Consider the following 25,947-nt stretch of genomic DNA (forward strand, 5'->3'; position numbering starts at 1 on the left):
CTGAGAGTGCAGTTGGACACAGATGCTGCCATGCTAGTGCTAGATTATTTTTGACTAGTAAGTGGTCTTAATTATTTTTACATAACACTAGGAAGCAAAATATCTGTGGTTAATTTCTTTGTAAGTTAGTACTTGATGCTTAAAGCTTGGAAATTAGCTTCTGCACTAATGACATACAAACACTGGGACCTTGACTTGATCCTGGGACTTATGGAACTACAACTTCTGATCTCTCAAAATCTGCATAAACATGCTTTTATTCATGCATTTGTTTATTACATTTTTTTTAAATAAGTACAATGGATTAATTTCATTTAACTAATTATAATCTTCCAGTCTGATCAAAGGTATGATTTTTGAGAGCCAGATTTATTGCATGTCTCTAATTTGTTAGTCAGTTACATTAATTAACTTTCAAATGACTTTCAATGACAGATGAAGAAAAAGCAGTTTCTCCTTCAACATTCATTAAAACTTTATGGACTTTGAGGAGGTCATGGGTTAGAGGCTATGTCTGTTAACACAACAGTAAGAAAATCATGGAGGTCCCTTTCTATTAGGTTTTTTCTCACATAAACACACTTCTGGCTCTGCACACTCATGGAACTAAAATTGTAATTCATTATTTATAGTACAAAAAAGACTGCATCTTCACTTTGCAGCAATACTGACTTATTGAATAATTGTATCCACTTTGATCATAGATGTCTATGGGTTTCATGGGAGATGGAATATTTCTTATGGTACCGCTGACAGATTCTGGTTTTTCGCAAATGCATTTGCAAAAACACAGACATATTTCTTTAGTCCCAACTTTGAATAGAGATGCTGAACTAAAGTCCAGCACATTGTCTGGCCAGACTCAATAATTGACAGTCAAATCAAAATGTGATGGTCTTTTCCATTTGCGCCGTCAGGTTTATATATTTATTTTGTGGTTCTTTTATTACAATCTTCATAATGCTCTGTGTCTCAAACCAAACACAAACATTATAGATACACGCAAGAAATACAAATGCAGTAGTATTTTGTGGGCAGCCCAGCATTGGTCATGGCTGTGCAGCGTGTAAATGGATTTATTTCACCCTCTGTGGGATTCCAAGGACTGAATGATGCTCACACTGATGGAGTTTCTGGACACCATTCACAAGAGCATAAGAACAATAGGATGTGAATGATTCAACTCAGCAGGAGCAGCTGTAAACCTGCGATAATCTGATGCTGCTATTTTTCTTAACTTACCAGTGTCTTACCCTGTCATATTGAAACTAAGCCCACAGTCATGATGCAAACCTGGACATACTTTACTAAATGAGCATAGAACTATAAAATTAGTTTTGGTGTTGCTGGGAAGGACTATGTTTCAAAACTGCAAATTTTATCTAACATTTCATTTAAAGTGTAGCCTTCCTTATGGCTATATTTATCTAATAGCAGAAACACCTACTTTGGTGTCTAATAGCATTTGAATATGTGATTGATCAAAGTTGTGTAACACATCAATAATTGCATTACTTATATTATAAATTATATAGTGAGATAAATGACTACATCATATAAACAAAAGGAAATAGATGAAATCCTTATGTGGTTTAAACCAAACCACATAGGGATCTTGTACTTTTTAAACGTAATTTTTTACTTTTTTATTTTGTATGTGAAGTTCTGTTTTGTTTATTGGGAATGTTCCTAACTGAGTGAAATTACCCAGAACTGTGAAGTGACACCCATGATAAGAGTCAGACGAATGCTTTAAAAGGCTACGGACAAGAACTTAAATTTTTCTTTATTATTTCATTTGAAATTAGAAACACTGGTTCATATTTAAAAAAAGTGAAGGAAACACACACAATTACGTGTGGCTACAACATTCAAAAGAAATCAAAACTCTCCTTCAGCACATCCAGAAGAACACAGAAGCAAAAGGATAATCTTTTCAGAGGATCCTGGGTTGGGACTAAAACCTTTCCCTGATGGGACATGTTTTAAACAGCTCCTCTGGATAGCATCTGCGGGGAATCCTGATTACCGGTAGATGCCAAAACCACCTCAACTGGCTGTTTCCAGTGTGGTAAAGCAGTGACTCTACTCTGAACCCTTACAGAAGTTTTAGCTCCTTTTCCATTCCTTTGGGAATTTCTTCAAACGGCGCTCATTTCACCTGCTTTTATTTGCAAAATAATCGGCAGGAAGTCAGCAATTGAGATTCAGCACTTGATTGTTATGTGTAAACAACTCAAAGACTGGTCAAAGACACTTACCAACGTGTTGCAGAACCTTTGTACATAGCAGGTGAACGTTAAGCAAGATAAGTATCTGGAGCTGTGGGAAAATTTTCTTTTTAGGTTATAGAGAGCAATGCTCCAGTTAAGGGATCCCAATGGGGAAATCCATGATATAATGGGGAGATAACAGGTTCATTTGTCATTCTCAAGATACAGACTCTTGGCACTAAATTATGCATGTTTGTATTCACCATTGGTATTTTTCACTCACTATTTCTTTTAGATATCTCTAATAATCATGAAAACATTTTATCATAAACATTTCCATCGACATTTTATACACATTTTCCTATCCTTAGGTACAGTCACTTTTAATCTAATGTTTTGTTTTGTTTTGTTTTGTTTTGTTGTCTTTTTTTTATATAAAAACATAAAACTCATCTAATTGCAGTGGGTCTTTCTGTTCTACTGTTGTTTTTTTGCAAAGCAACAAAATGTAAAGCTGAAACTGAAGTTGTAGTTTTTTTCAGCATCAAATGTTAGTCCTAATAATCTGCATTACCAGTGTGGGCTCCTTTAGTGTGCTGATTTATCTCCTGTTCTTGCAGTAACTTCTCTGCTTCAAGGAAAATGGGCGGGGGTCTGCATGGTTCATCAAAATGATTTATGTGTGCACTGTTTAGTTTCACACATGGGATGGCAACTGTGGGAAATGTATATTCTAGATGTATTATATAAATTGTCTGGATAATAAGAGTATTATCTTCCACATGCAGTCGCAAGTTTCATTTAGTTCTTCCACACATCGAGAAAACAAGCTTGGAGGCTGCATTGGTCGTACCACTGTCTGTTGCCAGTGCCAGAAATGTGCATCCCAGACTTTATCATGAATTATTCAATAGAATCGTCTTTATATGTTTAATTTGGATTAAATATTGACAACGAACCACCAACCCACAATCTCCATTTACCTTCCTGGCAGGGCGTTGCAATAAGATGAGGAAAGAGAGTGATTTAAATGGACTATGAAAGAGGGGAGGGAACGTGTGTTGAGTGGAGAGCAAATGGAAAAATGTCGTACACCAGAGAGTTGAAAGTACAGACACACAAGATGAGAAGCAGTTCATTATCAGGAGGGAAGCTCATAAGTCTCTAATTTATTGACAACAAAAAAATTTCTCCCTTACTCTGCATTGAAGGCTGTATGCTTATTGAAGAAAAACACATAAAACATGTTTAAATGTTAAACACTTTAATTCAGAGGGATGAAAACATTAGCAGAGTTCTGTTCGGTCTTCCACATCTGAGAAAACTCAGTGATCTGTTCAAACATGTATGTGTTTGCTTGGTGTCTGTAATGTGTTCTTTTTGAGCACACACCAACCTCCGCAGGGTCTGTGCCTATTAAAGCAAGATGAATGTTTAACCACTACGTTGACTCACTGGAGAATGAAGTGCAGTTTTCCAATCATCTGAGTGTGTAGTTTACTGCCTCTGTAGACCTTCTGACAAATCTCAGTCACACTGAGAAATATACCGTTTGCTTTTACATCTTATTTTTTATATATCCATCATCAATCCATTTTTAAATCCATCAACACTGATATCCTCCTTCTGTCCTCTTTTCTACGAGCTGATGTCTCACTTTGTAGCGCTAGTATAATTTATCTGCTACTTCTTGCTGTTTTTATCAGAATACAAGTCAATTGTGCTCTAGGTGGTGGAATGTATTCTCTGAGTGAGGAGCAACAGGGACATAGAAGCTTCCCTGTCCTCTCTACTATACTTCTAATCTAGTTTGCTCAGAATACGTACAGGAACATTAGCTTTAAATAAGATATTTTTTAAAAAGACCATCCGTTTATGTTTTCCTTGCACCCGTTGATGATACTCAGGGGGACTGTTGAGATTAAACCTACACCATTGGAATGTCAGAGAGGTTGTGCTCCTCAGTTTCTCACTGTACGCCTCTGTGATAACAGGGTCACCTTGGGGGTATAACTGCAGGAAGTGAAAAGAGATGAACAATAGTTCCGAAGAACTCCGAAGATAAGAGGTTCGAGAGCATTCCAGTGGGACGAGCTGCAAGATTAGTGGTTTTACAAGGAAGAAAAGGGTTCAAGTGCTCAGAAGCTTGATTGAAAGAGCGGGGGACAAATGTGAACATTATCTGTAATCAGCCCTAGGGATTTGATCATAATCCCTTACAAAAATGTATAAAAAAGGCAAGGCAAGTTTATTTGTATAGTGTAGTGAATGTTACGGACATAATTCACCTTGTTTATTAAGTGTGGTTCTACACACCATTCATTATTAAATGCAGCATGTTGTCCTCCATGCAATTATGACTGTTCAGGGATCGTGGTCCCTTTAAATGTGGTCATGACATTGAGCTCCATGCCAGTTGGGTTGCTGGACAGCTCCATTTTGTTGATTCAGTGTTCTGAGACTTTTCAATAAACGACACACGCTTCCGTATGGGAAATTGTCTGCTCTGTTTTCTACAATTCCCACACTGGTGACCCCGACGTTGGTGTGCTGGACGTATCCAGAGACACGACACGATCATGTCTAAAAACGCTGTTACCCTCAAACTCCCAGAATTCTGGGAATCGTCGGCATCTGCATGGTTCGCCCAGAATGAAGCGCAGTTCGCGTTGCGTGAGATCACCGCGGATACAACAAAATACTACTACGTTGTGTCAGCTCTCGGAAATTCAGCATACAGAGTGGTGAGCCTTCTTAAAAATCCTCCGGCAACTGAGAAGTATATAGCGCTCTAATTCCACCTGTCCAAGACTTTTGAACTGTCGGACGCTGAGAGAGCCAGCAGGCTCTTCTCCCTTCAAGGACTGGGTGACAGCAAGCCGTCCGAGCTCAGGGCTGCACTAGCCAACACCACGATCACTGACTGTCGGAAACTAGCTGAGGAGGCTGATGATTTTTTTCTGGCGAGTCAGAGAGAGTGTGTCGCTGCGCTTCTCCCCGCGCAGCCCGCTCCGGTGACGCGGGACGACTCCGTGCTCGTTGCTGCACTCTTCTGGTCCACAACAGTTTTCTGGTTTGTGTTTTTATCACGCAAAGTTTGGATCCAAGGCTACCAAATGCCGTTCGCCGTGCAGTTTTAGCGGGCCGGGAAACGCCCGGGCCGGCGCTCAGTAGTGGCAGTGAGCGCCGGCCGCGGAGGCAGGCTGCTTTTCATCCGTTACAGCATCTCCGAACGACGTTTCCTATGCGACACGGGCGCACAGAGGAGCATCCTACCTGCATCCCGTTTGGACATGGTAACCAACAGCCACGGCCCCCCTATGGAGGCTGCCAATGGTAGCCCCATCCGCACATACGGAACGAGGTATGTTGAATTGTGTTTTGGAGGCCAGCGTTTTGGTTGGGACTTTGTTATGGCAAAGGTTGCTTTTCTCTTCCTCTGCGCCGATTTTCTGTGTGCACATGGACTGTTGGTAGATGTAAAGAACCGCCGTTTGATTGACGCAATCACATTTTGTTCTTTTACGTGTGAGCTCAGTGGGACTGAGTCCATACAGCTGTCTAGTATGCTCTCGGCTTCGGATGATTTCCATCGTCTCCTTGCCGAGTTTCGAGCGATCACTCGGCCCACATTTTCTGCATCTGCTGCGAAGCATGGTGTGGAGCACCATCTCGCCACTACTGGTCCGCCCGTCTACGCCCGCCAATTGTGCCAATTTGGTCTCTCTACCATTGACTTTCTGGGACACAGAGTTACTAAGGACGGTGCAGTCCCTCTCCCATCAAAAGTGGAGGCAGTCACGCGGTTCCCACGCCCGCTAACTGTCAAGTCCCTGCAAGAGTTCCTCAGCATGGTGAATTTTTATCACTGATTCATCCCTCGAGCTGCTCAGCTCAGCTCTGCTCAGCCCCTTGCATGAGGCCTTGAAAGGTAAGCCCAAGCACCTTGTGAACTGGTCTGAGTGCATGGACAAGGCTTTTGCTGCCACCAAAGCAACCCTGGTGGACGCCACTATGCTGGCGCATCCTTCTCCAACAGCCTCCATCGCCGTCACCTCGGACGCCTCGGATTACGCTGTCGGTGCGGTCTACGAGCAGTGGGTAGACGGGGCCTGGCAGCCCCTGGCTTTCTTTAGCCGTGAGTTGCGCCCCAGCGAGCGCAAGTACAGCACTTTCGACCGGGAGCTGCTTGGTCTCTACTTCGCCAGACATTTTCGTTCCCTGTTGGAAGGGCGACATTTCACTGCTTTTGTGGACCACAAGCCGCTAACTTTTGCCATGGCCAAAGTGGCTGAGCCGTGGTCCGCCTGCCAGCAACGTCATCTGTCATTCATTTCCGAGTTCACTACGAACTTGGAGCATGTTGCTGGTAAGAACAACAACGTGGCAGACTGCCTGTCACGGGCTGTGGCTGGGGCAGTCCATCTTGGTTTTGATTACAAACGCATGGCAGCAGATCAGGCCACAGCCCCTGACATGCAATTCCTGAAGACCTCTGCTAACGGGCTTAAGATCGAGGACATGGTTTTTGCGATACTAGTACCACGCTCCTGTGTGATGTCTCTACAGGCAGTCCTCAGCCAATCGTTCCCTCAGGATGGAGATGACAAGTGTTTGATGCCATCCATGGTCTCTCACATCCGGATTCGAACGCAGAGACTGGTTGCAGCGAAGTTTGTCTGACAAGGCCTCAAGAAGGACGTTAGGGACTGGGCTAACACCTGTGTTGAGTGCCAACGGGCCAAGGTCCACCGTCACACTAAAGCCCCGCCAGAGTTGTTCCCGGTTCCTGAGAGACGTTTTGACCATGTGAACGTAGATCTGGTCGGCCTTCTGCCCTCCTTTCACGGGTTCTCGTACCTGTTGACGATGGTTGACAGGACGACCCGCTGGCCTGAGGCGATGCCATTGACGTCAGTGGTATCTGTTGAGGTGGCATCGGCTTTTCTCAGCACCTATGTTGCTCGTTTTGGCACTTCAGATATATCCTCTGACTGAGGCGCACAGTTCACGTCTGAACTGTGGACCGTTATCGCACAGAGCCTCGGAGTGAAACTCCACAACACGACGTGTTGGACGTGAGTAGGCCCGTTGAACTCGCCCAACCCCCATGACGTGGACGGCCTCCAGCTCTGACCCCGCCCCCTGTTTCCCTCCCTTCCCAGCCTCCCACGCTGCATGCCCCGCACCTGTGTCACGACGTGACCCCTGCCGCAGTCAGCTCCCATCAACCTCCAGTACAGCGCAGCCGCTATGGACGGTTGATACGCCCCCCACCCCGGTGACTGTGATTTTTCTTCTGATATGGGGAATTCTGGGGGGACCTGTGTAGTGAATGTTACATAATTCACCTTGTTTATTAAGTGTGGTTCTACACACCGTTCATTATTAAATGCAGCATGTTGTCCTTCATGCAACTATGACTGTTCAAGGATCGTGGTCCCTTTAAATGTGGTCATGACGTTGAGCTCCATGCCGGTTGCGTTGCTGGACAGCTCCATTTTGTTGATTCAGTGTTCTGAGACTTTTCAATAACGACACACGCTTTCGTATGGGAAATTGTCTGCTCTATTTTCTGCAATTCCCACAATAGCACAATTCAACACAAGGTAATTCAAAGGGCTTTACATCAACATTAAAAGCGGCAAGACACAATTAAAACATAAATAACAAATAAAATGAAATAAAATGAAAAGAAAGAGGTAAAATAATAAAAAGCACAAGTTGTTAAAAAGGGCAGTAGAGTATAGCAGGTGGGTCAAAGACGTATAAGGCCTTTGAGTAGCCCATTTTTAAAATACTTAAAATAAAGATATTTTTGGCCATTTTCCAAACATTTGAAATGTAGTGTACACATACATGTATGTGAAAACTTCAAACAAAGGTATTTTAGTGTTTTTAAACCTTTAAACCGTCATTTGGGGCGACCATTTATCTCAAAATGAATAGATTTCCATAACAAAATTTATATTTTAATAAGTATCAGTAATTAAATTAACTGTTCAAGAAAGATAGACACATTTTTCCTTTCATTTTTTGAAAACCATTTTTAAATACATTCTATCCATAATGGCAGTGTCACCCTCTTACTTACTCTAAAATTCATAAAACTGATTTAAAATGTGTACAAGGTGTATCCACTTATGCATGCTATACCAATAATTTATATTTGAACCAAAACTGATAGACATTCAATTTTGAATTTGATACAGAATTGCCATTTATTGGTTACCCCACATGACAGGTGGTCACCCCACATGATGCTTTCAAGTTTAATCAAATATAACAGGCTAACAGTTAGCTATATGATCTAAGCTAGCTACTTCTCACCACATATCACTAACAAATTTACCTTCAAAATATAGATTTGCAAATAAAACGAATTATTTACAGTTTTAGGGTGGTCACCCCACATGATATCAAAATGTGACGTATACACTGCAGCAGTTAGAAAGAGGATTTATTTGTAAAGGAGAGAGAGACTACTGACCTGCAGGTTGTCTCTCTGGGACCCTCATGGAGTAACTGGCTGATGCAACATCCTCTTTGAGATGATTGTCAATATAAAAGTCCCTCAATTGTATTTTTTTCATGGTCACCCCAGATGATAATTCAGACAATGAACATATTCGGACAAGATTAGTTTGTGTATTATGATTGAAATGTGTGTACAAATGTTCCATAACTTTGTCAATAAATCTAAAACAAGTTTGAAAGTATGCCCAATAGGGCAAGCATGATTTTTAAATTGTTTTAATGTGATTTAAAACCAGTTGTCCAAACAGAAGTCAAGGCCGGACGGTCACCCCACATGATGTTTTCACACTTCAGATGGCAGAAAATGACCAATAACCAGCATGTTTAAATAAAATAAGAGTGGGCACATGTAGAAGGAACGTATTAGACATACATGTTATATTTTTTATTCATTTTTATGTTTATTATTAGGTAAAAAGTTCCATCGGACAGAAAAAGTAAGCGTCACGTCTTTGACCCAGGTACACATCACATTCTTAAAATGGCAAGAATTACATTTCTATACGGTCAAAACGTACAAAGACCGGGTCAAATACAGTATTACAAAAGTAATCTGTAACAATTCGTACGGTGTCCTGTGCATGTGTGTGGAGAAGTCTGTGTGTCAGGGAGTTCCCTATTCTGCTCGAACGCTAACTACAGTACTGGCAATTATGGTCAAATGGACGGAACAAATATCTGTACTAATTTTGTGAAATAGGGCACACACATAAACACGCTTTTAAAACTGTAGGGGGCAGCTGTTTTCCTTTTTGATTCTTTTATCGTTTGTCCTCCTGTTCTTTGAAGAACATTGCTACTTTGGTTTCATATTGTTTGACCTTTATGAGTCATGACAAACTGAATCGTGATGCCATTTTTTTAGATGCACGCCGTGTATAAGCACTTTCTAAATATAAAGCAAAACATGCATTCTAGCTGATGATCATCTTGCTACAGGCTACACCATTAACACACTGTTTTCCGCAGAGACAACATCGTAATGCAACATAACTCAGTGAATCAAATGAAATGATCCTCTGCGCCAACAAATAATTTGTGTCCCTTAGCAAAAAGACTGCAATCGATGCCCTCACATCGCAATGCACTACGCTGTCACGTGAAGAATGGCCCTTTGATTAGATTATTGCAGGAACTCTAAACACATACAGATTCATATACTTAATATACCCTTAATGTGCTCCCCCACCCCCGACACTAACACAGGTTAACTTTGTAACTGCTCATGTTTTTCCTTGAGAGAAGAAATGTGTTGTCAGCGAATGATAAATAGGGAATGCAGGGATGGAAGTAGAATGGGAAGGAGGGATAGGGGATGTAAGGATTAGAGGAATAGCTCATCAAGCATTCAGAACACACATTTTTCAATACACAGCTCCCACAAGGTGCCTTTCACACATGCACACACATGAGCATGCACCCAAGTCAGCACTTGTATGAAGTAAGCAGGCTTGCTGCTGTACATATCGCTTAAAAAATCCAGAAAAAGGAGAAAACTGTAATTTCTCAGATTTTCCTGTTAGCCTGCTATTCCCTTTATTCGTTGCACCATTACATCTACTCAGACACCATATAGATTTTAAATGGCTAAATGATGCAGGGTGGTTAAGACCAAAACTTAGATCACAGAGTAAAAAATATTTCATATAGAAAAATGTTAGACTGTAAAAGATAAAAAGGAACAGTCTATGCTTTTATTATTGAATTCCCTCAGCCGCTACTCTCAGTGAAAAAGCTATATGTGATGTCCTCTGTCCAGTCCAATGAAGGAATACTCTTGTTCTGTTCTATTCTTTTTTTTAGTGAAGCAGTTCTATCCAGTGAAGTGAAAGTACTCCTACACAAGATGTGACTGAATTTCTTTGTGCTCTAAGCCTCGATGCACTATCTCACACAACAATAAAAGGACTTCAGGAGAGAGCACACTGCTAGGCTGTTTTGTTTGTGTAGAAGTCAGACACACTCACTTGTCTTTCTTTCTGTCTTTTTCTCTTTCTGGCTCTCTCTTTCCCATCATCTCTCAGATAACAGTTTTCCGCATGGGCTCTGAGGGTCATCAGGACATTGACCTCGCCATCCTTACTGCATTACTCAAAGGTGGGTGTACAGCCATGTGAGAAAAATGCACACCCACATTCAATTCTAAGATTTAAGATATGGTGGTGGCTGGTCTGGAGTATCAAGGTACGTATGTCTAAATACAAAACCAAGGGGGAAATATGTCAGTAATGATCTTAGAAATGCAGTTGTTGTCTTAGACAAGCAATTGTTGCCATTCATCAATCAGTGTTTTACTATGGAACCAACTTCCAGTTTGGGTTAAAGGAGGCTGACACCACCTCCATCTTTAAAACCAAACTTAAAACGTTTCTGTTTAGTAAAGCCTATAGTTAGTGTAAACTCTAGTGTGATAGGGCCGCTAGTCATAGCTGCAGCTATAGAACAAGACTAGAATAGTTTGTCTCAAACATAGCTTTGTGGTACTGTAGATATGCTGCTATAGACCTACGTTGCAGGGGGGCACCAACATGATCCACTGAGTGGTGCCCATCACCCCTCCTTCTCTCCTGTTCTTCTCTTCCTTTCTCATTTATTAATTATACGTATCTCATAACCATCATTGTTGTCCATTGTTCTTGTAGTTTGTTGTGCTGGTTTGCCCCCTCTTTTTCGCTTTTGTGCATGTTTTCAGGCCCGAGCTTCAGGAGCTGCATGCTGACATGCAGTCCCACCCTCTGATCATCCCACTGCTTGCTTCCACCTGTCTGTGTGGATGTTTGTTAGATGCCTGACATCCTGACCTGCAGTCCTCCCCTCTGACCACCTCAGTGTCTGCTGTCTACATCTGCTTGTATAGTCATCCCTGCAGTGCACTAGCTAGGGGTCGGCAACCTGCGGCTCTAGAGCCCCATGCGGCTCTTTAGCGCCGCCCTAGTGGCTCCTGGAGCTTTTAAAAAAAAAAAAAAAAGTGTTTTCCTTTTTTTCTCTTTTTCCTCTTTTTTCCTCTTTTTTCTTCTTTTTCTTCTTTTTTCCTTTTTTTCTCTTTTTTTCTATTCCCTTTCCTCAAAATTTCGACTTTTTTCTCAACATTACGACTTTTTTCTCGACATTTCGACTTATTTCTCAACATTTTGACTTTTTTCTTGAAATTTTGACTTTTTTCTCGACATTTCGACTTTTTTCTTAACATTTCGACTTTTTTCTCAACATTTCGACTTTTTTCTCAAAATGTTGACTTTTTTCTCGACTTTTTTCTCAAAATTTTGACTTTTTTCTCAACATTTCGACTTTTTTCTCGACTTTTCCACTTTTTTTTTGGAAATTCTGACTTTTTTTTCGACATTTTGACTTTTTTCTCAACATTTAAACTTTTTTCTCGAAGTGCATAATGAAAAAAAAAATCTTCCCCCAGTTCTAACTAATATAGAAACATGCAGCATGTGTTGCCTTCATTCTAAGGCTTATACTGTACAAGACTTCATTTTTTTGCGGCTCCAGACATATTTGTTTTTTGTGTTTCTGGTCCAATATGGCTCTTTCAACATTTTGGGTTGCCGACCCCTGAGCTAGCCATTGTGTCTGTGTCTCTCCTTTCTCTGTTCTTCATTTTCTCCGTCTGTTTTCCCTTTTCCTGCTCTGCCCAGCTGGACTCCGGCAGGAGGGTCCCCCCTTATGAGCCAGGTCCTGCTCAAGGTTTCTTCCCTCCTAAAGGGGAGTTTTTCCTTGCCACTGTTTGGCTTAAGGTTTTTCTCCCACTAGGGGAGTTTTTTACCTGCCGTTGTTTATGTCATGTTTATGTAATAATTGCTTGAGGGTCATGTTCTGGTTCTCTGGAAAGTGCCTAGAGACAACTTCTGTTGTAATAGACGCTATATGAATTGAATTGAAAAACTGAATAGAGGAGGGTTGTAAGACAAATCGGTGTTTACCATCCTTCTAGAGTAAGGAAGTTTGTCACAAATAGTAACTGACTGATGGATTGATTAATCACCTGACTGATTTTTTGGCCCCTTTTTGTTTGTCTTTTTCAACAATCTCCATTGACTAAAGCCTGATAATAACTGCCTGATTAACAGACAGGCACACAGGCAGGCAGCCCTGTGTAGTGACACTGCCCATTGGTTCAGGCCAGGAGACTTCAGGATGTTTCCAGTTAGTTTTGGAAGAGGGAGAAGAATGTGCTAACTTCCTTGGGAAAACAATAAGTCTCTAATTTATTAGATAGGACATGTTACTACAACAAAATAATCAGTGATTGATATGTATCGAAGTCAGCCTTAAGGCCGGGACACGCCAACACAATTATCGTCACTCGGATGCCGTCAGGGCAGTCGGACGAGGTTGGTGACTCGAGTCGGGTTGGTGTGTGTCCCGTACAGTCTGTCGGCGTCGGAGTTGGCGTTCATTTTGGCCGATTCGACATGTAGAATCGGCCACTGGCCGTCGATCTCTATGAGCAATCTAATTCGGGGGTGGGAGCCCTTGACTAGCGCATCAGAGTTATCCGGAAATGATGATAGTAAACATACTAGATGAACATCAATGGCACAGACGCTACGCCACACTCTATCATCGCATCGGTTTGGATTTGGATTGTGTTTGATTGTATTATATTTTAATTATTAGCCATCTTATTTTCGATCTATCAAAAATGAAAACTGATGACAGTGGGCTCTGTTCAGAACTCTAGACTACAATGATCCGTCATTTCCAGTTTTCCAGCTTTCCTTTTCTTTTTGGGAGACATCACAGATTAGCGGCACCTGCAGTTATGGGGACATATTATGCATCGCGCACGCGCAGAACGCACGCTCCAGTCTGCTTCGAGTTGGTGTCTTCAGGAGTAGTTTTTGACCAACTTGTGGAGACGGGAGCTGACTTTCAGTTCGACTGCTTTTCTGCCGACGGTCGGCGTCGGGTTGGTGTGTCCCTTAAACAAGCTGCAGCTGACACACATGAGGCCTATTGAAACCTGGTAATCACTATGGGGGTAGATGATTAAGGATGACAGTGTTGGTAGCTCTGACATTCATAGTTTGGTAGGTCTGTTTTAGGAAGTGAAGAGTTTTACTCCTCAATGTGATACAAATTTACACTTTGTCATGAGTGCGACAAGTAGTTACTGTGTGTGCTTGAGCGGTCTGTTTTTCACATCCCCACATACATTTTTTTTATTTAATTATGACTGAACAATTGCAAGGGCTTTACCAATTAACACAGAGTTAATTTGTCATGTTTTATGTCAGCCAGGCTGCAGCCTCTTTTGACTGTCACGTACACATCAATGAAACCCACTGTAGCCAACAATTACGTTTTTAGCTGACAGTAACTACACTTTTTAAGCGTAATAAAGTCTTTAACAATCCAAAATCGTCTTGACTCAGACATAGTCTAAAATGTAGAATAGGAACATTTTACACTGCACCTAAGCTACCACCTTTTTATAATAAAATAAACGTGTACAAAAGTTGTGTGTTTGAATCATTGCTGGCTGTATACCTTTTAAATAAATACCCTATCCCTTGTACTTAGTTTGCTGCAAATTCAGAGTTCACAGGCAGTAGGAGATGATTAACAGCCACTCACTGATCTGCAACCTCTGTTCACAAATGAGACATTCAAGGCATTTGCCAGTCTTTCCAGGTGTCTATAGGGAAGCGACCCCAAAGTCAAACATTGCTTAGAAAAACTGCAAATAACCCTGGAGCTACATCTCACTGTATCGAATTTAGTTAGCATTTTAAATGTAAAATCTCATGAGGGTAAAATAAGAAAGTCCGAACGAGTTACGCTTGTTTGCAAGAGTTGTGAGAAGAAAGTAAAATGCATCCCCAACAAACCAGAATAGATAGACAATAATCTTCTTTTGACACATAAGATAAAAAAATAGATGTTTGGCTGCAATGCAGGTCACAGGTTTTTTGTTTGGCATATCAGAACAAACACCTTACACCAACTGTCAAGCACAATGGTGGAAGACTGATGATTTATGTTTGTACTGCAGTCACATGAAATGGGCAGATTTCAGTTATTGAGTCAACTTGGAATTCTTATTTATACCAAAGTATTTCAAAGTCAAATGTGAGACCATATTTCCACTAGCTAACACTTACCTGAAACTGGTTAATGCAACAGCACAAAGACTGTAAGCACATTAGCTCATCTACAACCCTATGGCAGTGTGTCAAAGATCAGACCTAAGTGTGTCTGAAATCCTGTAACTGAACCTTACGTTTTTGCCAGTGAAGATGGCCCTTTGAGCTGTTGAATCAAGGTATGTACTTTGTTTAGTAAATTATGACAGGGAGTACTATGTTATGTGTTATTAATTATGCAAATTTACATTTGTTGGTGTATTTAGATCAATCAATCAATCAATCAATCAATCAATCAAATTATTTGATATGAAAAATTTAAAAATGCAATGTTCAAAAATGTACAGAAGTGGAAGAATGATTGTCCTTGTTTTGTCCTTGAAATCTAATTATGTAGGCGTCTGTAGACATCCTCGACTGATTGTATAGACAGACACACGATCCTTCACTTCTGCCATGAGTCCATCGTGTATCCAGCAGCAAATGTCACGTTGGGGCAAGAGGGCTCCCCTTTGTCCTGTCTTGTCATACAGAAAAATGTTGTCAATATAATTGAGAGACCAGCTAACCAATTCTATGATTTTAGAAATTGATGATTTTAGGATTTTAGGAAATGCAAAGAGAGGCTCCAATAGAATGACAAGCCAGCACAAGACAGAGAGCAGTAGCAGGGTAGATAGTGAGAGAGCAGGAGAAGATAAGTGTCCGCCTTTGCCGAAAGCATATATTCACCATTTAAAACAAGTCTGACATCATAAATTTTACAGTTCTGTAGTGTGGATTTTTACACCAAATCACTTATCATCAGAGAGTATTATGGTCTATAGATCATGTCGCAATGCAGATGTTCAGCAGTAAATGAACTATTGTGAATTTAAGAGCATTGTGACTGCTGTCTACTGCAGGTAAGACACCACCTACTCATAAGAACGGAGCACAGCTCAACTTCAAAATAATTTAAATATCCCTTTTTTAAACTCTTTTAGGAAAGTCTAAATTGGCTTCTGAGAAAAAACACCTGAAGAGTCATCAATTACCGTATTTTTGGGACCATTAGGCGCATATAAACGTCTTTTTTTTTTTTTTTTTAAATGTACCGCGCGCCCAATGACGCAATGCGCCCATTGTATTATTGTAATGGCTGATTTATGGATCCGCGTTACACCGACGCAGAGCCTACGGCGTAGGGTACACAGCGACGCGCACCGTACGCGGACGGGGCGACTCAGCCTCCCTACCGAGAAGGAGACGCGGCTCCCAGGGGAGCTGCGCCGCAGAGGCGGGCCCGAAGGCCGTAGGAACCACTGACCGAGCGCCAGCTGTCCCGTCCCCGCAGGCTGGGAGGTCGGCGGCCGCTCGGGCGCCGGGCTCCGTCTTTTACTGTTGAAGAATTGTAGATGCGTGGGCTGACGTGTCTGCTGGGTTGGACTGTTGTTCGGGCTTTTGCAAAAGCCGGCATCATTTCCGAGGGGCCGCACGGGACGGAAAGTGACTCGGCTGCTCAGCGCGGCCAGAGAGCTGCGGGCTCGTGCCCGTCGCAGCGCTCAGCAGTTCTCCCGGTCTCAGCACGATCAGGCTCGCATGAATGCAGAAATGGAGGATGAAGATTTTGATGGGTTTGATTAATGTAACAACTTAAATAAAGTACAATCAAACTAAGTTTTGCTCCCGCTCTATTTTTAAATACGCACACTTGTATGCTTGTGTGTGTTGTGCGGCGAGCGTGTGTGTGTTGTAAAGCGGCGGCATGTGTGTAGATGGCGCCTTTTCGGTTGGTGCGCCTTGTGTGTGTTTTAAATCCAAAAATGACACACAAAACTGAGGGTGCGCCTTTCCACACGGCGCGCCGAATGGTCGCGGAAATACGGTAGTCTGAACAAATTGCCAGAGACAAATAATCACAGAAAGACACTTACAGCCCCTAATAAAGTTTGAAAAGTGAATTTCACTAGTCTGATTTTTATTCCAATTGTTTCATCAAAACAGTTTGGACCTGCAAAGGATGACTAAGTAATAACATTTCTTACACATACAACAAGAAGTCGTAACACTTAAGCTAATTGGCATTCAGAGTGATTTTAATCGATATGCAGTCTATTTTTCAGACGCTAGAATCTGCCAATAGTGAAAATGAAGGAAAATTAAGTAAATCAAACTGGGGTAAAAAAAAAAAATTAGAAGCTCTTTATAACTTCACTGTTCCCATACCCATTCATCAGTCACACACACACACACACACACACACACACACACACACACACACACACACACACACACACACACACACACACACACACACACACACACACACACATTGAAAGATCCATACTTTCGATTGTTGTTCAGCAGCATGTATTGACCCTGGTTTCACTTTCCTTGATGAGTATGGCCCACTCCCTTTCACAAGCGGCTCTCTACATGTGAACAAAGAGTTCACAAACTTGTGCGTTGTGCACAAAAAAGATGCAGGTCCTGTGGGTCTGATTCGGGGCTTATGATTGATTATTTCAGGAATTGCTTCTCAGAAAAACATTTTATTCCACAGAGCAGAGAGAGGGACGAAGTAGATCTTGGGGAAAGAAAAATGTGTTTTGAATTATTCATGGTCCCGTGATGGTGTATGTTTTCTTTGGTCCATGCATCAGTTTTCTTTGGTCCATGCTTTTTTGGCTCTCACATGTGTACAGTCTCATCTTGTGTATTCTCCAAAGGGTAGGTATTGATCATTCCCTCATCTCTGTTCTCCTTTTTATATTAATGTTTTTATACATTGTGACAGAAATAACATTTAGATAAATAAGTGTGGGGGGGGGGCAGGATAATTGAGGATTAATCCAACTACCTTTCAAAGGCTGACAGCTAGATGAGAGAGCTTCACCAAGTAAAGGAAAAAGAAAAATACTTGATGGTCAAAAGCGCAATGGTCATTTTACATTCAAGTCTCGTTCTACGGCAAGAGAGTCAATGAGATGTGTTAGGGCTTTTAGTGTAAAATGAAATCACTCACATCCTGCCTGAGAGCTTTTTGAGACACTGGATTTGATTCCTTCACCAGAGAGCTAAGCTGCTGCCTGTAGCTCAAAAATACAGTCCAATCCAGTGTGGAGAGAACAGAGCAAGACTTGAAAAGTGAATAAAAGCAATGTGTGTGAGCCTGTATGTGGGGGAAAGAGTGATATGAAGATAAGCGGGAAAAGCAGGAGGGAACCAGAAGCTGAAGTGAGGGCAGTTGGGGGTAATTGATGGTCTGCTGTCTGAGGTAGTCAATATCCTGAGGATTGGGCACATAAAATCAGTTGGTTGCAATTTAACCACCCTGCAGGCAGACAAAATGAAGTCACGGGCCTTTGATAAATGACCAGAGCCACCCTGGCTTTTAACATACATATATCTCGACTAAAGCTCTTATTAGTGGGTACAACACCTTATTAGTGGGACTCTGCCTGAACTCATACTGTTAAGCTCCAGTAATTCTGTTCAGACATTTAAGCCAGAGAGCTCCGTGTAAAATGATGATTTTGGCGTGCTTATTACAATAGATTTTGACGGTACATTGCATTACAGTTTTCGTTTCACTGCTAGCACTTTGTTCACATCTCATTCAAGTTTGTCACGGTGCAAATGTAAATTATTATTATCTTAACATTAGATCAAGTTAAAAGTAACATCTCTGAAGTTGAATATGATAGAAAGATCAGTTATGATTTTCTTTTATATATTTGGAGTAAAATGAATTGACAGAGAAATATGTTGTAACTAATTGCTGGGTATTTTCTATACATAGTTTTACTAAAATGCCCTGTAGGCAAGATGTCAGGCATATATTGTTTATTCTTTTATCATTCCAGGAACAAATTTATTAATTTATATAATTTATTTAAAAAAAACAGGAGAAGGAGGGTAAGTCAGAGATAACAGTTTCCCTCCATATAATTAAACCATGAACCTTGCAAGCACAGCAAGATGTTCATCTGAGGCAGTTCGCTGACAGACTATGAAGGATTTTGTTAAGCATTTCTTATAACTTAAAGTTGTGAAGATCTCAGCAAATTTGAATCTACATTTCAGTCTGTCGTCTATCAAAGACCACAGTAACAAAGATGTTAAAAGAAAATGACCTTTTGTTTACTGATACCATTTGTGCACATAAAGTTTAACATTTAGAACATATTCTGCATATTATATTTGTTCTGTACAATTTTAGATTCTGGGTAAAAGAAGGAATAGAATACAAAGGTTATTTCCAGAAATTTCATTAAGAAAAGCGATGTGATTCAAATTTTAAAGATTTATAAAAAATTGACTCCAAAATTATTCCAACAGACACTAGTGTGCAGCTGGCAAGCACTCTAGCAAATACATAAGTGATGATCACAGAGTAGGAGAAACCTCTAAAAGCAGAGGAACACATTTTCAAGCAGTCGTTTCCCACTGTGTAATGAAGTTATGAGACACCATAGTCAAGGTCAGGTTTAGGCCTTGAAAACCACAGAGCTGTTTAATGGAGCTGTCGGTACTTGCTAGAGAGACTATTTGATAATAAAGTCAAACAAACACACACACGAAAAACTTTGCTGTGACTGATCAAATTGTGAGGTTGTAATTCAATATTTCAACTGTGCAGTAGCGCCCACATAAATACAGTCTTCTTGGGAGAGTCATCTGAAGACAACCGAAGTATTATGTCTATAACGTCTGTTCCCTGAAGGAGAAGAACAAGGTACAACACATATAGTACAGGATAACGCTCTCACGTAGCCTGACTGGAGACACCTTTAGGCAGATGACAAGTGATGACAAGTGGGAAGCTCCACCACTACTTAAATTAATCCGTCACTACAGTCATCCTTCAGTTTCATAGCCACTCTTCACCTAGCCCAGCTGTAATGCAGTACAGTGAACCATTGTAAGTCATTCTTCTTCTTCAGCGAACAGAAGTTGTAGCCATAATAATTCACTCTGTACAAAACATCTAGTATATGAACCAAGATCAAATCCATAACCTCACCACTGAATATACCCAACAGAAAGAAAAGACTGAGCCACAGAAGGGTCTGTCACATCCGAAGGGTGAAACTAGAAATACGTTTGTGGTGACCAGCTGACAACAGCAAAAATATCACCTACAAAAACTCTTATAACAGAGCCCATGTTTTTGCATCTGTTCTTGTTGAGTGGGCCCTCGTACCAAGAAGCAATGGGAAACCCTGCTTCCGTAAAAGGAGGGTAATTGCTTCCACAACCCATTAAGAGAGGTTCTTGTTAGACAGGACTTTACCTCTAGCTGAATTAGCTGTGTGATCAGACAAACAACTAATCACACAGATGCATATTCCATATGCGATCAATAGAAGTACACTAAGTACAGACAGGGCACAGAGAATGCAACCTCCTCCGCTCCTCGGATGCAAATGACTCATTCAGTCCTACACCTAGGATGAGTATATTTTCTTCCCCCTTGGCATCGGGTCTCTGTGGAGGCCGGGGGTTGGATCGGCTGGAGAGAAGCCTGAACAAAAGTTTAGACAATAACTGGTTGGGATCCCAAACTCACAGGCACCATTACTTTCTTCAGCAGACGTGGCAGTCCAGTAGGTTTACAAGTGCTCACACTGGGCTTGACTTTTATGTAGCACCTAGAGATGATACTGCTCAGAGCTTCAATCTGTTTCTTCCTCATCTGAAACTTTGTCTGTACTGCTTTGCTGCCCAAATAGGCATTCAGCAGACACCAGCTCATCCAAATAGATGGCCCTATCCTTGTATGTGACATTGGAAAGGGTCAGCCACAAGTGTCTCTGGGCCATTAAAGCTCACGCTATTAACGGTCTGTTTTTGGACACCGCCTTGTTTTTGGTATTTTGGAATAGTCCGACCCACGGACCGTTGACGGACAGATTGTAAAGTAGAAGGACAAGGTCTGGTGATCTGTGGAACTCCATCATGTCAAAGACATGATAGAGTTCACTGGAGCAGAATTTCATAAAAATAGACAATGGAAAAAAAGTTGAATGCCAACTTTTTAAGCACCAGTTTGGATATAGCAGCATTTAAAGCACATAAGCTAGTCTGTGTTCTACAAGTTTTATTTTTGTCTGGGGCTAGTGTACTAACCTGATATCTCTATTTTCCAGCTATTTAACGGTTATAGTGTATTGTCATTTCCACTCTGCATCAGTTTCAAGTGTTATGTCCTGTCATATCTTGTCATGTCTCATTTTTATGTTTTATGCAACTGTGTGGATGTGAACAGGTCACACTTGAAAATGAGTCTTCGGACTCAAGTGTTTTATCTGTATAAATAAAGGATAAATAAAAAAAAAAAAATAAATATCATGGATATCATCTCTCTCTCTCTCTCTCTCTCTCTCTCTCTCTCTCTCTCTCTCTCTCTCTCTCTTTTCTCTTCTTTTTTTTCTCTCTTTTTTTCCTCTCTGTGCACGCCTGCCTGTTTCTAGCTGTGGTCAGATATAGGTCAAGCAATGTTAACCAGGAACACGTAATATGCAAATAGTGGTCTAAAGGTGTTTCGGTGGCACAAGCCAAAACAACCAACTTGTTCAACCACCTAAAAACAAACCACAAAGTCAGCTACGATGAGGGCAAAGTAAAACCTTGCATCCGTTGTAAGCGTGAGTGGTTCATCATCATCTCAAAACTGAAAGATATGGTAGTTCAAACTGCACAAACATCGGGCTCCGTCAACACTGAACATGCATAGACAATCCCTTGACAGACAGGGCACACATGTTGGTCCTTATCATGCAAAGCGAGGCCATATCCCTATGGACAAGGATTAACAGAATACTTCCATGTAGCTTGATGCTCATGGCAAGCCACAAGTTAAGATTAGAAGAAAATTTTAAACCTAGTGCTTCACAAGCAAATGCTCCAGCAGGGCAGCAATGACCAACACCAACAGGAGCAGTTAGGCTAATTTTGACCTTGTTGAAAATGAGCACTATTTAGCAATACCTAGTGAGCTTGACTCAGTGGCAATGCTCTCAGAGACGTCTGTATGAACTGAAGGACTACTGTGATGACAGATGTATTTATATGTGTTTACAGGTGTCTTCAGTGAGGACACATGATCATGATATCCCATACAATATTTGTTATACAGAGTGGATCGGCTGAATCGGAACTTTCCTGTATCCTCAGGGGAAAGTTCCACTTTCGAAGTTAGTCAGTGATATTTAAAGGAGCTTGAGGCCGGATTGTGGCAGGATTTATGAAAAAAATCCGTATACATTTTAAGTTTTCTAGTAATAATGTCAGATGAAGCGTTCCAAACCCAAAAGAATGAGCCCTCTAGCGTATCTCTCCTTTGCCTTGAACAGGCTGTGTGCTGCAAAATGTGCTGCAATTCGGTCCCGAATTTCCCGCGCTGGGCTGCGGATGTGACGTCACATGACGCTGCATGTGCGTTCTCCCCGTTCTCCCGTGCCGGCTTCACTGTTGGCTGCAGTACCCCCAACGGCCGTCGTGGTAAAGGGTGGCGCTAGAGAGTCTCATTTCTTAAAAGGAGCCTCAAGCTCCTTTAAATGGGCAGGATGCAAAGCTAAAGTTAAAATTGAGTTTTTTCCTCACAATGATCAAAAGTATGTGTGAAGGAAAAAGTTATGTAGAATTTCACAAGAAAACACTTTCCAGGTAATTCAGCATGATAACGGGGCAGATGTTTTGAGCTTCTATTTCATCCAGTTGCAAAAGGGACATTTCACTGGAGACTTATAGATTTATAATTTAAAGCGAAAACCACACCATTCATTGTTTTGGGGTGGACAGAGGACATGGACATAAAAAAAAAGCATGAAGGAAAAATGTTGGCTTTACGCAATATTAAGCACTAGAAAAGATTAAATTATACACACCACAACTAAAGTCGTGGATCTCATGTTAATAAAATATATGTGCCGGGGCTGAGCCCCATTGAGCCCTGACCCAATTCAGCTGTCACAGTCTCAGACTCGACCTAAACGTCACTGAAAAGTGGACAGACCTAAAAAGAGAAGTGAATGCAAGTTGTATCAAGATTTAATCAAAAGTTGGAGCCTTTGCAGGAAGAATGGGATAAATTCCCCAAAGCAAAATGTGAAAAACTCAAATTTGTCAATGCTGTGATATTTACCTCAGGGGACATAAGAAAATACTGACTACCAATTTACTTCATTCTTGTTGTAGTTGTTTTATTCTGAAACTGGTGAAACTGACAATTTAGGTTTATGCCTTTTTTTTTCCAATTATGGTATCTTTTGTTCACTTCACACTTCACAGTGATTTTTATTCGGGCATGAACAAACAGAACTGTAGTTTTTATTTTGATTACGCAGAACACATGTTGATGTTCCCAGGGGAACAGTGTACTTTCAATGATTTCTAAAGACGGAATTAAAAGAGCTTAGTTGTAGTCCTCATTTTATGCAGGGCGAGCTGGAGTGTGAAATTAAGTGATACATCAATTAACGAACACCCTTGTTTCCCAATGAAATGGCATCCTTTTGTGTAAAGATACTCAATACAGTCACGACTGAAAGCAGAAGCCGAAAAGACATGGAGTCGGTGGAATACAAATTTATAAGCTTGAAGTTAGTCACGGCTGCTCCTCAATAAAGTTACCCTCCACACAAGCCATTTAATTACAAGAGTAATCCCACTTGGTTATAACTAGCAAAAACTGAAAACAGAATTATGAAAATTATAAATAGCTATTACAAAATAATGGACAATCACAAAGTATTTTTTCTCTTTACGGTAAATCTTTATAATACTTCTTCACCCAAACCAGGGGCCAATGCATCAGCCCCAGACCAGCTGAGTTTGGCACTTGCTTGGAACAGAGTGGACATCGCACGCAGTCAGATCTTCATCTATGGACAGCAGTGGCCGGTAAGTAGCAACAAATAAAATAATATTTTCTCTTTATATTATGAGATATTTAAATTTTTTTTTTTTTTTTTTACATATGATTATCTTCGAACTGTGCCTCGGATCTGAGCAGTACAGAACTGAACCTTCACACTTACACCTTTACTAATGATAATAATAATATCTTACACAGAATAATGAAGAGAATAATAAAGTGGTTTAGATTAATGGAACATTTTTAGATGACAAATGCAGTTTTTCTTCATAAGTGATAATAACTGTGCTTGTTTTTTTTTTCCTTCTTGGTGACTTAGGTTGGTTCCCTGGAGCAGGCGATGCTGGATGCCTTAGTTTTGGACAGAGTGGACTTTGTCAAACTGCTGATTGAAAATGGAGTCAGCATGCACCGCTTCCTCACGCTTTCCAGACTGGAGGAGCTCTACAACACGGTAACACCAGGCATATATAAATTAATGAATATATAGTCTTTTTCCCTTTTTTTTAAATACATGCTGTGTTATTTGTCTCCCCTTTTTTATACAGCGACACGGACCATCAAATACACTGTCTCACCTTGTCAGAGATGTCAAAAAGGTATGACTACCTCCGCCGACCCAGTAGCTCACTAGCTACTCAGGCACTCTGGATGGGAATGTTATATATCACAGAAGATATGTTTTAAGATGTAGAGTTTCAGTTGCTTTTCTGTGGAGTGTACATATCTTGCTGTGGTTGCATCCCTTTGTGTGTGTACATTTTGGTATCTCTAGTTGCTGTTAACTGCAAATAGAAGCCAGCTTTTCTCTTTCAGCTGGAGTTGCGGGCTGCAGTGGCTGTGTAGAGCTTTGCACGACTCTCATTCCTCTCATAACTCAGAAATATACTTTCTCTAAGGCATACACCACCATGGTATACAAACAGTAAACAGATGAAACATTGTTTTACCACAAACAAAAATCTGAACAATATGAGGCTTGAGTGAAACCGCTGTTAGGATTATAGGGAATAAATCAGCAGACCCCAGAATTTGTTTTTATGCTTTCATAGCTTTTTTTTCTCAGTGTGGACCTTTTCTCTGGACTATTAATGCATTTGCTGATTTTGTGCAGTCCCACGACTGAAATACTGTACTTCTGATACGAAAAATTCCAACTTTTTTTTTTTTAATAATTTTTCCTGGAGAACTTATACAATATACAATACAATACAATACAATACAATACAATACAATACAATACAATACAATACAATACAATACAATACCACCATTACTAGCAACTAAAGACACAATCCAGATTTAGCATTCAGTGCTTGTTTCCATGCCAGTGAGGCGTAATCCCATTGTTAAGAGTTGACTGAGAGGTCACTACCACTTGTACTGAGAGGTTTGTATCAATTGGTACATACTGATGATAGTCATGCCTGACATTCCTTTCGAGAGCTGACAAAGAAGATCCCTGTTTTTAAACACATCTCTATTGTCAAGACAATGCATCAGATTTCACTATGCCGTTTCACTGCAGTGCAGATCACACGTTGTAGTGCATGGCATAATATTACCATCATCTTATTTTGGAGAGCTGTGTGCACTTGCAACAGTGTAGTGTAGTCAAGTGTTTGTGTGTGTTGATGTATCATGGTACAATGCTAATTGGAATTAACTGTTATCCCTCGAGTGGAGTCTCCGTGTCATCACTGTTTCCTTTCTTTCTCATGTTTCCCAGAGGCTTGTTGTGCTGCAGTGTTAGCATTTGGTAGTTGTTTTTATTTTATTTTCCTTTTTTTTACTAAATTTATGTTGTTTTGATATTAGTTTTACGTACTTACAGTACGTATGTTTGCCTCAGGTACAGTTTGGCTCATTTACTACATTTAACAAAAGATGAGTCAAAATCGAGGAGAATCACAGAAAATGGCTCAGTGACTCATTAAATAGAAGCTGTGTAAATGAACCTTACAGCTGTGTTGCCAGTGGCTGGTCAGAGTAAACCGTGTTGCTGGGGTTTCACATATCAGGACGGGTTGGGAAGAAACCCAAATGTTACGAGGCGCTTATACTTCTGAGTTTAGGTACTTTGCCATGTGATTGATAATTAAAGGGAAAAGAATCACAAGAATTCCTGCTGAGATGATTAGAACAGTAGGTCATTAGTTAACATGAAAACTGCACATTTATAAACATTTATAAATTTTTTTTATATATTATATATATATATATATATATATATATATGA

General features: G+C 40.7%; 1 protein-coding gene across 2 annotated transcripts in view; it reads left to right on the forward strand.

The window, feature by feature from the left end:
• The window catches only part of trpm3 (transient receptor potential cation channel, subfamily M, member 3), a 143,050-nt gene that overhangs the window by 92,091 nt on the left and 25,012 nt on the right, over positions 1–25,947 (forward strand). For both annotated transcript variants that reach the window (XM_061728936.1, XM_061728937.1), the window contains exons 9-12: positions 10,775–10,847; positions 23,634–23,734; positions 24,028–24,162; positions 24,257–24,307. In XM_061728936.1, coding sequence (XP_061584920.1) covers positions 10,775–10,847; positions 23,634–23,734; positions 24,028–24,162; positions 24,257–24,307 — 360 coding nt within the window. The remainder of the gene's footprint in view (positions 1–10,774; positions 10,848–23,633; positions 23,735–24,027; positions 24,163–24,256; positions 24,308–25,947) is intronic.

Source organism: Cololabis saira, chromosome 9, assembly GCF_033807715.1.
Source record: "Cololabis saira isolate AMF1-May2022 chromosome 9, fColSai1.1, whole genome shotgun sequence".
Classification (NCBI taxonomy): domain Eukaryota; kingdom Metazoa; phylum Chordata; class Actinopteri; order Beloniformes; family Belonidae; genus Cololabis; species Cololabis saira.